Source organism: Orycteropus afer, unplaced genomic scaffold (assembly GCF_000298275.1).
Source record: "Orycteropus afer afer isolate SDZICR_OR568_19922 unplaced genomic scaffold, OryAfe1.0 scaffold00103, whole genome shotgun sequence".
NCBI lineage: Eukaryota > Metazoa > Chordata > Mammalia > Tubulidentata > Orycteropodidae > Orycteropus > Orycteropus afer.
The window spans coordinates 8,148,814-8,162,533 of record NW_006921690.1 but is presented as its reverse complement, the minus strand read 5'-3'; the positions used below and the strand labels follow the sequence as shown (position 1 = coordinate 8,162,533).

Genomic DNA, 13,720 nt, shown 5'->3' with positions numbered 1-13,720 from the left:
AGGTGAGATGAAGTCTGGCCATTCTTGCTTCCAAGGAGCATTCTGGCTGCACTTCCTCCAGGACAGATCTGTTTGTTCTTTTAGCAGTCCACGGTACTTTCAGCATCCTTTGCCAGCACCACAACTCAAAAGCATCAACTCTTCTTCGGTCTTCCTTATTCATTGTCCAGCTCTCACATGCATACAAGGCGATTGGAAACATCATGGCTTGTGTCAGGCGCACCTTAGTCCTCAAGGAGATATCCCTGCTCCTCAGCACTTGAAACAGTTCCTTCGCATGATGAAACTTAGTTTCCTTAAGGCTTGCCAAAGTTTCATGTAACAATGGTTTGTTCCGTTTTATTGCTGAATAGTATTCCATGATTAACTATTCGCAGAAAAAGCTTTTGTTTTAATATGAAGTACTACTGAGTAGTCTTGGTCATATTCAGGGAATACCTGAATCTTAGTAGCCACACATGCATGAATTATTATTAGGCATCTGAATACTGGAGTATTATTTCAAGTGCTCATTTGAACCCCTTGATTCTAATTCACAGAATAGACCAATTGGAGACTGTACCCAAAGAAAGAATGGACTCCTGACAAACAAACAGATGAAAAAAGTCCATCAAAAGGATTGTCAGCTTGGTATATTCAAAAAGATAAACTGATGGGCAATGAAAGAAGTTATATGGACTACAACATTGTTGTTTTTGTTGTTATGTGCCATGGAATCAGACCCGACTCATAGCGACCCCTCCTTGGGTTTCCAAAGCAGTATCACTACAGAAGTAGATTACATAATCATTCTTAAATAACTTACTTTAAGAGAAAATGTCTTTATTTTTCAGAAATATTTACAGTTCATTCATGATCAAGGAATGACAGTTGCCATAGCTATTAAAAAGAAAAGTAAAAGTAATCCTAAGACATGTCATGCACTCTAGTTTACAGTTTAAAAACATATGACAAATATAAATGAGTGGCTTATATTTGCAGAAAGAAATGAAGTGCTACTAGAAGGTACAAATTCAGATTTCTTATTCCATCAACTGACATAAAACTAATGAAAACTTTATGAAACAGAAGAGAATAAAAACTATAACCTAATAGATTATGAAGTCAGCAAATCTCATGATCAATACTGTGGTAGCTAAGGTTATGTGCCAACTTAGCTGGACCTGGTTTTGAGTGGCTGGGCAGCTTGTTGTAGTTATTCCCCATGATGAGACTGGGTATCAGCTCCATGGTGGAATCTTCTGTGAGCAGGTGAGTAGCTGCTTTAGGGATGTAGTCTGCTTCCAGTATATAAGGAAAAGATTTGGGAATGGTGGGCAGCTTTCTGTCTTGCTTGGACCCTGCATATAGCTGAGTCTTCATACAGCAGCCTGCCATCGTGGGACTGTCTCTGCACTTGAGTTAGTGGCCTGCCATGTTGTCTGGTAATACTGGGCCTGTGCCATTCTATTTGTTAACTTTGGACTTGTCAGCCTCAGCAGCCAGCAGCTGAAGAGACACCTCTAGCTCCAGTGGGCCAGGATCAAGAGGCAGAGCTGAAGCCCAAGGTCAAGGGGCTTTCACCCAGCCCCTAGAGTTTGGCACTTTAAACTTGGACTTCCAACCTCCAAAACTGTAAGAAAATAAATTCCTGTTTGTTAAAGCCACCTGTCTGTGACATTTCTGTTAGAGCAGCATAAAGTAGTATGCTGTGGTATTTATGTTTGTGTGTCAACTTGGCTGGGTCTGGTTGAGTGGCTGGGCAGCTGGTGGTAGTTATTCCCCATGATGAGACTGGCAATCAACTCCATGGTGGGATCTACCGCAAGCAGCTGAGTCAGCTTTCTGTATATAAGGAGAAGCACTGGGAATGGTCACTAGCCTATGGCACACTTGGACCCTGCATGTAGCCATGCTGTTGCTCAGCAGCCTGCTATGCTCTGCTACCTCGGGACTTACAATGGACTTAAGTTAATGGCCTGCCATGTGGTTTGGTAGCATCAGAACTGTGCCTTTTTACTTGTCAACTTTGGGGCTTCTCAGTCTCAGCAGCCAGCAGCTGTCTGAGTGAAGAAACACCTCAAGCTCCAGTGGGCCAGGAGCAGGAGGCAGAGCTGGACCCCAAGGTTGAGGGGCTTTCACCCAGCCCCTAGAGCTGGCATTTTGAACTTGGACTTAAAGCCTCCTAATTGTAAGAATAAACTCCTGTTTGTTAAGGCCATCCCCTTTGTGGTGTACTTCTTGTTAGAGTGGCAGTAGGTAACCAGAACAGTAACCAAAACAAATACCATTGCCACAACTTTAGTCACACTTCCATTAGGAAGTTGGTATGGTAAGGTTTTACGATACTTATGAAAAGCAGGAGTTTTTTGTATATAGTTTTTATATTCTTAGTTTCTAAGGGTATACAGTCAGAAAGAAGATGTTTAATAAATGCTCATAGATTGATGGCATTCCAGACAATAATCAAAGATACTTGCTACAGTAGAGTTTATAATCTTGAAACATCAGAAACTGTCTACTTGTTAAATAATAGATGAATGATTCAGTATATTTTGGTAATATTGATAGCTATACAAACCAAATAAGAAAGCTATCACAGAAAAATATATTAACAGACCATAAGATTTTAATGTCTGGATTTAATAGCAGATTAGAAATAGCTGAATAAATAATTAATGAGCTGGAAGACAGGTCAAAAGAAAATATTCAGAATAAAATATTAGACAAAAGGATGAAAAATACACTACAGACCATAAAAGACATAGGGTTTATAGTAAAGAAAAAAAATGTATGTCATTAGCGTTTCTTCAGAGAAGAGAGAAAGAATGTGGCAAAAGCGATAATTGAAGGCACAACTGCAGAAGATTTTCTAAGACTAATAAAGCATAGTAGCCTCATATTAAAAAATTCTTAAAAACCCAATTAATATCGATACAAAACAGTAAAAAAAAAAGAAGAAGAAGAAGAAAACGACACCAGCAACAACAGCAAAAACACCAAGTACACATGAATCACTTGAAAAATTTCCTTGTGCTGGATGTACCACAAAGCAAGTGTTTTGGTCCTCTAGTGCTTCTATGACAGAAATACCACAAGTGGATGGCTTTAACAAACAGGGATTTATTCTCCTACAGTTTACAAAAAAACCAAACTCACTGCTGTCGAGTCAGATCTGACTCATAGCAACCCATCCTTGGGTTTCGGAGGCAGTATCACTACAGAAGTTGATTGCCCAACCTTCCTTTCAAGGAGTGGCTGGCGGATTTAAACCACCAGCCTTCTGGTTAGCAGTCAAATGCCTTAGGCACTACACTACCAGAGCTCCTCTCTTACAGTTTAGGAGGCTAGAAGTCCAAGTTCAAAGTGCCAGCTCTAGGGGCTGTATGAAGGCCCGTTGACCTTGGACTTCAGCTCTGCTTCTTACTCCTACCCCACTGAAGCTGGAGGTGTTTCTTAACTCAAGAAGCTGCTGGATGCTGAGGCTGATAAACCCAAGATTGATAAGTAAAATGGCATAGTCCCCAAATTATCAAGTAACATGGCAGTCCACTAGTTCAAGCCTAGAAACAGTCTCAAGATTGGCAGACAACAAGGTAGGCCACTGAGATGAAGTCTCAGGCAAATACAGGATCTAGATATGCCAAAAAGCTCCAGACCTTTCTCAAAGTGTCTTCTTATATACTGGAAGCAGACCACATCCCTAAGGCACTCATGATGGGGAATCACTACATCCAGCTAACCAGCCACTCAAAACCAGGCCCAGCCAAGTTGACACACAACCTTAACTACCACAGCAACTCTCAACAAGTTTCAAAAGATTGCCATCATCATACCAAAAATGTTCTCTAACCACAGTGAAAATACAGAAATCAATAAAACATAAAAATTCAAAATGTTTCATATATTTAGAAATTAAGAAATTCTAAACCATGTATCAAAGAAGGTATCAATGGAGAAATTAAAGGTAAATTTATATCTTTAAATGTATAAATCAATAGGAATAAGCATTGCAGAAGGCAGGATTTTAGGTAGGAAAGAGGAGATAAGGGTCTAGCGAACCAACATGAGCCAAGTTCAGTCAGTGTGGGCCTGGGTAAGTAAACACAAGCAGGTTCTGAGACACAGGAATTCAGAGTAGTGGTGTGGTGGTTAAGTTTGTGTGTCAACATGGCTGGGCCTGGTTGAGTGGCTGAGCAGCTGGATGTAGTTATTCCCCATGGTGAGATTGGTAATTAACTCCACGGTGGAATGTATTGAAGCAGCTCCGTAGCTGCTTTGGGTATGTGGTCTGCTTCCTGTATATAAGAAACAGCTTTGGGATGGTCTCTAGCTTATGGTACACTTGAACCCTGCATGTAGCTGTGCCATTGTTCAGCAGCCTGCCATATTCTGCTGACCCTGGGAATTTCAATGAACTTGAATTAATGGCCTGCTATGTAGTTTGATAACATCGAGACTGTGCCTTTTTACTTGTCAACCTTGGGCTTGTCAGTCCCAGAAGCCGTCTGAGTGAAGAAACGCCTCTAGCTTCAGTGGGCCAGGGGGAGGAAGCAGAGCTGAAGCCCAAGGTTGAGGGGCTTTCATACAGCCCCTAGAGTCTGACACTTTGAACTAAGACTTAAAGCCTCCAAACTGTAAGAGAATAAACTGCAGTTTGTTCAAGCCATTCCATTTGTAGTATCTTCTTTGGTTAGAGCACCACCAAAACCAAACCAAATTCACTGCCGTCGAGTCAAACCCGACCCATAGTGACCCCTCCCTGGGTTTCCAAGGCAGTATCACTACAGAAGGAGATTGCCCAACTTTTCGTGTGAGGGTTTGAACCACCAGCCTTCTGGTTAGCAGTCAAGTGCCTTAGGCACTATGCTACCAGACCTCCTAGAGCAGACCTCCTTTAGCAGCAGAGATAGCCAAAACAAGTGGATTTGGCAGTTGAAACTTAGTAGGCAATGGGTTAACTCTGAAGAAGTATCAGTCAGTCAGTGATATGTTCTTTAAAAGCATATCACCTAGGAGGAGTATTCAGAATGAGATATATCTTCCCCTTACAATAACACTCATCACACTATTGTAATGACTCAAAAATCTCTCTTCTCTGCAAGGGAAGTTCTGTAAGGCCAAAAACTCAAATTTGTCTTTTCTTTGCCTCCAATAGTTCTTGGCACAGAGAAAATTCTCAGTAAATATTTGTCCATGAATAAATGATGGAAGAAAGGGACAATTTCAAAATCAGAAAGCCATTTTAACAGTTGAGCTAAGCTTTCAAAGGTTACATGAGTCGATCACAGGATTGCAGTTGTCTAGCCGACAATGAGGGTTGGTTTTGAAATGTTCTCATGGATGTCCAGATTATTTGCCCCCCCTTCAATTTCTTATTTCCCTTACATATACTACTTCATTCATTCACTTATTTGTTCATTCATTGAACAACCTTTTACTGAGTGCCAGGTAAGTTCTGGCCCTAGAAATATAGACATGAATAAAACAAAGTCCCTGCTGTAATGGACTTACATTCCAACTGGGAATTATGACAGTAAACAAGTATGTATACAACAGGTAATAACAAGTCCCTTGGGAGAAAATAAATAAATAAATAAACCTGGGATAGAGAATGGCGGAGTCTGAGCACACTTGACATGTCTGAGAAACTCAGAAAACCAGGATGGCTGGAGCAGAGGAAAGGAGGACTGGGGGTAAGAGCAATACCATGAGCCTGTAGCATATGATAAAGACTTTGGTTTCACTAAAAAGGAAATAAAAACTCATTGGAGAATTGGAAGCTGAGGATTCCCTTGATCTGACTCATGAATATAAAAGGACCACTCTGACCACTAAATGGAGAACGGGGGAAAAGGTAGGAGTTGGGTAGCTCATGGCAGAAAATGAGGAAAAGCATCTCATAAAATGCATATGCCATAGTTGTCTAGTGCTGCTATAAAAGAAATAGCACAAGTGAATGGTTTTAACAGAAACTTATTTTCTCACAGTGTAGGGGCTATAAGTTCAAATTCAGGATGCCGGCTCTAGGAGAAGTCTTTCTCTGTCTATTGGCTTGGAGGGAGAGCCTTGTCTCTTCTGAGCTTCTGCTCCTGAGTGATCTTCATGTGGCCTGGCATATGTCTTCCCTCATTTCTGCTTCTCTCACTTACTTGTTTACTTTATATCTCAAAAGAGATTGATTTAAGACACATGCTACCGTAATCCAGTCTCATTACCATACCAAAGACAACCCAATCCCAGATGTGATCATTACCACAGGCACAGAGGTTAAGATTTAAAACACATAATTTTGGGGGACACAATTCCATACATAACATTCTACCCTTTGGCTCCCCAAAATCCATGTCCTTGTCAAAACACATTCACCCTATTGTATCATCCCAAAAGTTTTAAATCAACTGCAAGACCAATCTCATCTTCTGAATCATTTAAATCATCTAAATCAAATAAACTTTAGGCGTATTCCATTCTGGGGCAAAATTCTTCATCTGTGAACCTATGACATCTAGATCACAAGGTATCAGCTTTCAAAGTACAATGGTAGAACAGATATATGGTAGACATTTCCATTATAAAAGAGACAGAAAAACAGGATACCAGGCACCCAGCAAGTCCAAAACCCAGCATAACAATTTATATTTACTCTCAAGGCTTGAAAATAATCCTCTGTTGTTTGGGACCATCGAGGCACTGTCCCTGCCCTCCTGACTCTGGGTCTTGGCCATGCCCCTGGATTCTGGGTGAAGACCCCTCAGCCTTGGGCTTCAGCTATGCCATCTAGGCCCTCTGGGGTGGCAAATCTGCTCCCTTGGCTTTAGGTGACCCCATTCTCCTAATCCATCTGAGTAAAGACCCCACTCCCTTGACCCCAGCAAGCCTCGTTCTTCTGCCCCTTGGGCATGGCAGCCCTGCTCCTTCAGTCCTGAACAGTGGCCCCATTCCCCTGGCACACCTTAATGGCAGTCCCACATTCAGGAACCAAGTTGGCAAAGATACAACTCTTTGAACCTAGGAGACTATGGTCCCACCCTTTGAAACTAAGAAGGCCCTGCTTCCTGTAATCATTCCACCAATTCTGCTGAACTCTGAGCTGCTCCAGGGGTGGTCCTTTTCTTTTCTTGGAGAACAACAGATGTTGGCTTCCACACATAGTCACCCTCTATACCACAGAATGGAACACCGCCCAGTGTGGCACCATCCTCACAATCACTGCCATATTTGAGCCCACTGTTGTAGCCTTGTGTCAATCCATCTTGCCGAGGGTCTTCCTCTTTTTCGCTGACTCTCTACTATACCTATACGAGGTCCATCTCCAGGACATTTAGTAAAAGCAATCATTATTTTTATATTTACTTCTATTGCTAAGAGTTCTAGAAATGAGAGTCTAAGCTGTGACAATTTAAACTACATTTAAACATTTTCCCTAAAAAGACAGAGACTGACTTACTGTTACCAAAACTGACCTGTACATGCAATGTCTCTATAAAAATTGTGTTGATTTGCTGAACAGAATGGATATTAAGTTCAAATCAACTAAGATGGTTACAGATTACTATCAACTGTCAGTGAAACTATATAAATGATTTAAAGGGATAATAAATCATAGGGTATTGAATACTCCTGAAGACCAGAATATTGCTCTTTCAATTTTTAATATGTGGTTTTTGACAATTTATAATTATATAGACATGATCATCATTTTCCTGCTTAAAGAATTTCTTATTACTATTAATTTACCTTTCTTTGAAAAGTATGAGACTATAATAGTGCTTGTAGCTAGTACATCTCAAACCTGTTACTAAGAAAGAAAAACCTTGAACACACATGTCACTTCTTTCAAGCTTCATTTCTTCTATTCTATCAGGGAAAAAAAGTGCCTTATAAAAATTGACCCATGCAGTATAATTTGAATTTATTCTCTCTTGGAATGGTTAAGTATAATAAAGTAAGTACCAAATGCTCAGTGTTTATTCCATGCCAATTGGAGTTAGACTTAATGATAGTAGAAGTAATTTTACAGCAATTGTAAAAATGTACATAAGGCTTTAAAATTGATTCAAGAATTATATTTTATAAATGAAGCTTTTATTTTAATTTAAACAATTCTCTTAGGGTATCAAATGCATTATTCAAAATGTTCTGCTTTCATTATGGTTAAAATGGAAGTGATATTTCAGGAAATCAAGAGTCAGAAATATATCTTTCTTATCAAACTACATCTACTAATGATTATAAAAGGAGTCCTGGTGGCACAGTGGTTAAGTGCTGGGCTGCTAACTGAAATGTCAGCAGCAGTTTGACCCCACCAGCAGCTCTGTAGGAGAAAGCTGTGGATTTTGGCTTATAAAAAGTCAGAGCCTTGGAAACCTTATGGGGAAGTTCTACTCTGCCCTCTACGGTAATTGTGAGTCAGAGTCAACTTGGCATTGGTCTTGGTTTTCAATGATTATAATAATTCTGTGTACTAAATTAACTTTAAAATGTAAATATTCACTATTTTAAAGTTTAAATAAACATAGGAACTTATAAAATAAAGTATCAGTGGAAAATGTGTACCAAAACTTAGCACATATAGATAGTGGCTAAGGCACTTGACTGCTAACCAGAAGGCTGGTGGTTCAAACCCACCAGCCACTCCTCGGAAGGAAGGTTGGGCAATCCTACTTCCATAGTGATACTGCCTCGGAAACCCAAGGAGGGGTTGCTATGAGTCAGGTCTGACTCAACAGCACATAACAACAACAACAACATCTTAATCCAGGTATTATCACTACCAAAGCATGCCTCGAGCTCTAAATAAAAAACACATTTTGTAACACGTACTGATTTTAGTTCTACTGAAAATACAGTAAACCTGCAAAAGCCAGAATCTGTGTAAACCTGTTAGAGGTGGAAACTTGTCAGAGAAGGAAAACTCAAATATTTTCCACTAAAATGAGCAATAGAAAAGTGGTAAGACTGCAGTCTATCAAAGGTGGAAAACTTGTGAGACCTGGAAAAACAAGGCAGCCCCTGCTCTCACAGGTTTCACTGTGTATTTCCTTCCAGTCACCTGGCCATCTTGTTATCTACTTATCTTTACACAGATATGTATACAAAGTTAGAATAATACTAAACCTACTTTATATTTGCTGTTTTTATTAGTTATCAAAATTCATGAGACCTGAAAGGACATTCTATCTGAAAAAAATCAACAAACTTTTAAATACATGTTCTCTTCTGAAAGAGTGAAGTGCATGCCAAGTTGAGTCATTAAGAGAAATGTCAGCAGATCAGTGGCAGCTGCTCGCATCCCTGGGCGGGGAGGGGCCGGGTAGGAGTACAGTAGCTAGCAAACCCCTCAGCACTCTGCAAAATCACCAGTGGGAAAAGAACAAAGGCCTTTCCAATGCAACTAACACAGATGTGCCCAAAGGCAAACTGTCAGAAGCAGTTAAGATGACAACTACTCACAGTTCATTATTTCCTTCTCACAGGTCACTGGGTGACAAGCTGGGTCAGCTGCTTTGTCGGCTGTCCCAGGCCTTCCCCCACCCACTATTCAATTCAAATAAGGGTAAAGTGCTCCATTGGATAAACTAACAAAACAAAACACAATCCAGGCATTTAAAGAGGCCAGAATATGGCATTTATTTTACTTTGAAGCAAATTTATAATTAAATATACACACAACTTACTTGATCCAAGGAAGGAGAGACCACATTTCTATACCTCTCTGATAGAGAGGGCAGAAACATTTTGTTAAGTTGTGGATAAAGTAAATAAGAAAATATAACCTGAAGTGATTTAAGAACCTCACATGTGAGAGCTTATACATTAAGAGAATTGTCATCTTCTTTGATGAGAAAAATAATTTTTTCACATTATAAAAGGAAAAAAGAAAAAGATCAACAATGAAATTGTTTTCCACAAGTGTGTGACATGTAAATTAAATGATTCTGTAGATGAGAAAGCATGCTTTTCAATGATTGGTTTAGAGTTTCTTGAGGATATAATTCCAAATAATACATCAACCAAAATGGCAATAATGTAAATAACTCTTATGATGTGATACACATAACATTTTTCTAATGGGTAAATATGGTTACTCAATATGATGACACTTTGTTAGGAAAACTACCAGTGAAGAGGAATAACACAGTGGTTACAAGCATGGGCTTTAGATTCAAACAGGCCTTGGTTCAAATCTCATCTTCTCCGTTAACTAGCTGTATAAATGGGTATACCACATAATTTGTCTGAGGGTCCAATTATTTTCTCATAATGTTCTCCTTATTCTAAAACTCAATTTCTTTTTCCAACTATCACAATTCAGCTCATTTCATGTTAATCCTTTATTTTCTGCAGTGATTCTATTCTGCATCTTGTAGAATTATCTTTGACAAAATCAAGAAAACATAAAGTCTTCTCTTGAAGCTGAGATAACATAATGCACTAAGTAGGCATGTAAATTTAACAAGACAACCTAGGGTTCAAAGTAATCAATGGGCCAAATTCAGTACCATATTCTAATTTTGCACGAAAATCTCTTCCAAAATAAGAGTAAAGTGATTGTTCAAAAGATTTACTCTTTACACAAAATAACTGTTAAGAAACAGGAAGAGAAATCAAAATTATATCTTTTATGGTAAATTGTGGGATTGTAGAGGTGAAGAGAGGATGCACATAAATATCTGAGTCTTAGGGGGTGGGGAAGAATTGCTTGAGCCTAGGAAGGAAACTCTAAGGAATTCTCATTAAGAAAAGGCCCCTCAGCAATTTCTTATAAAATAAAATTCAGTCGATTCCTATTGACTAAAATACAAAAATCCAAATGTAACCACATTAAAACTCTTTTTTATCTCTACTTCCTTTTAGGAGCTCTGGTAGCATAGTTACTAAGGCACTTGACTGCTAACCAGAAGGCTGGTGGTTCAAACCCACCAGCCACTCCTCTACTTCCATAGTGATACCGCCTGGGAAACCCAAGGAGGGGTCACTACGAGTAGGGTCCAACTCGACTGCACATAACAATAAAATTTCTTTTCAGAATATTTTCACATCTACCACTTATTGAGTGTTTACCATGTTCCTGGAACTTTAAGGACGTCTCATTTAATTCTATCAACTCCATTAGGTGTTTCAAGAAAGTAACTGATATTAACTGCTTTTTGCACCCCTCACATCTCCTGGTACTGTCTGCCTTTTTTCCAAAGTTCCATCAATAGAGTATATTGCATCAGGAGGGATTCAACAATAGAACATATAAGCCAAATTCCTAAATACAAAACACCCTCAACCCTCAGAGAAAATATTTCCAGGTTGTAGAGTGGAGAGTCATAGAGAAGCAAAAGAAGGTGAGTTATCACTGGGGTCCTGGCACCATGCCCTCAAGAGCAAGGCCCATATAAGTTTAAAATTCTATGTTAGTTTGAGGAATCTGAAAGCAGAGGAAATCAGTACTTTTTTTTTCTGAGAAGGAATAACATCAGAGTCCAAGATAATGACAAGTCCCCAGAGTTCTCTCACAAAGAATAGAGTAGAAACAGCTGCCAAGTGAGTGTAGGAAGATGGCCACCAGCACCTCCTAGAGCAGTATTCTGAGTTCCCAGATGCACTAGTTGTTCTTGAAATCTTGTCCTAGAAGAACACATCAGACAATGACTGCTCCCACGGAACGTGTATTCCATGACATTGGAATGGAAGCGTGTGACACTGGAATGGAAGCATGTGACATTGGAATGGAAGAGTGTGACACTGGAATGGAAGAGTATGTGGCAGACTGTGCCAGCAGTGTCACTGTAGCTTTGGGGTCATCTTATAGAGCATCCAAGAGTTAAGACCATGTTTGTGATTAAAGATCTGGAATCTAAGTTTTCAAAGCTGTCTAGGATACCCCATACTGTTATACAGTAAGGTATCATATTAAATGTGTTCTTTTGTTTTTCTATGTACTATCTGCTATTCATAGGGTCTCCCATGGCTGATTTTTTCAGAAGTGGACTATCATGTCCTTCTTCTTGGACTGTCATAGTCTGGAAGCTCTGCTGAAGCCCGTCCACTGTGGGTAATGCTACTTGTATATGAAATTCCAGTGGTACAGCTTCTAGCATCACAGCAACAGGCAGACCACCACCGTATAACAAACTGGCAGACAATGAGTGAGGAAGTCTGCAGAAGAACTGATGCATTTGAATTGTGGCCTGGGTGAAAAATATGGAATACAGCATGGACTGCCAGAAGAACAAACAAATCTATCTTGGGAGAAGTACCGCAGAATGCTACTTAGAAACAAGAATGGTCAGACTTTGTCTCTCACTTTGGTCATACAATCAGGAGGGACCAGTCCCTGGAGAGGGCAGGACAGCATGCTTGGTAAAGTAGAGGAGAGTCAGGGAAAAAGGGGAAGACTCTCAACAAGATGGATCTGCACAGTGGCTGCCACAGCGGGCTGAAGCAGAGGAACGATTGTAGGATGCGCAGGGCTGGGCTGTGTCTCATTCTGTTGTGCACAGGGTCACAATGCGTCAAAACTGACTCCATGCACCTAGCAACATGTACCTTCTTATTCAAACAACAAAAGGATTTGAAGTTTAAATTAAAAATTAAGACACAATAAATTCAAGAGTCATTTTTGTTAGGGAAAAATGTTTTTATCTCCTGCCAAAATCTCAGGCAGGAATATATAATTTAAGAATATGAGACAGCTTTCTTACTTGAAATAAAAAGTTGCCAAGATTTTTTTTTTCTCCTTTTCTCATGCAATTGGCATTTCTCTCTACAGTTAGAATCATTAAATTTGAGGATTCCCTTGAAATTTAGTGGGTATGATAAGAATTGTGTTAGGCTTTTAAGAATACTCAGTCAACATTAATTTCTAACAAATACATGTAAGATTGCTATTTATTAAGTCATTTTGTGGTTTACAATATCAAACCCAACAATGTAATAAAACATTTTAGTTTTCAAATAAATAAAGAGGATCAGAGAGATAGTTTCCACTTTGCAAGCAAGTTTGATTTTCAAGTTGTTAGCAAAATCATTGATGTTATTTTCATTCTAGTCATAGAAACGGTATCAATTTGCTAAGTTCTCCCTACTTAAGATCATCCATTGTGCACTTATCCCTCTGGTCTAAATATAAAATTCTTCTCATGGAACATTAAAAAGAACTGTCTGTGGGTGTGGCCTTCTTAAAGATCTCTTGGTATTTTCACAATTGGACGTATGCTCCAAGCTGCCTTAGCCTAATTACCTCCAAGTATTTTAGTGAGATCTTTGGACAGCAACCCTTCCAAAGTATACTGACAAAGGATAACACACATTAATCTCAAATAAATACACACAGTTGTCACCTCTTTTCATCAACTGTGACCCAAAAACTTTGATTAAAAGCCAAAGGGCTTTTGAGATATTTCAATAATCTTCAGGAAATCAATCTTACATGAAACTGAAAGAAAGCATCGAATGTCATTGAGCAATAAAGCTCAATTATGTCAGTGGCCTACCTCTGAGCAGAAGCCTTAGGATGTTTCTCTTCCAGTTTCCTCACCAGTGCCACTGTCAGCTGTCCTGTCTCTCCAAGACAACCTTCTGGCATTAAATGGGTGTCTGAAGGTTCTGGCCGTTGCTTCAGATCAGGGTTGCTGGCACTTTTTTGCAGAACCTAATAAGCAAAATATAGGAGTAATATGGCTAATTTTCATTGAGTGGAAATATCCAAACTATATATGCCTAAAATGTAGCATTTTATTTTTTT

At 39.3% G+C, this 13,720-nt stretch overlaps 1 protein-coding gene across 1 annotated transcript in view; it reads right to left on the bottom strand.

Moving 5' to 3' along the window:
• DCDC1 (doublecortin domain containing 1) overlaps positions 1-13,720 on the bottom strand; it is a 680,259-nt gene that overhangs the window by 303,164 nt on the left and 363,375 nt on the right. Inside the window, exon 19 of the mRNA XM_007943315.2 lies at positions 13,470-13,627. Within this exon, the coding sequence (XP_007941506.2) occupies positions 13,470-13,627 (158 nt within the window). The remainder of the gene's footprint in view (positions 1-13,469; positions 13,628-13,720) is intronic.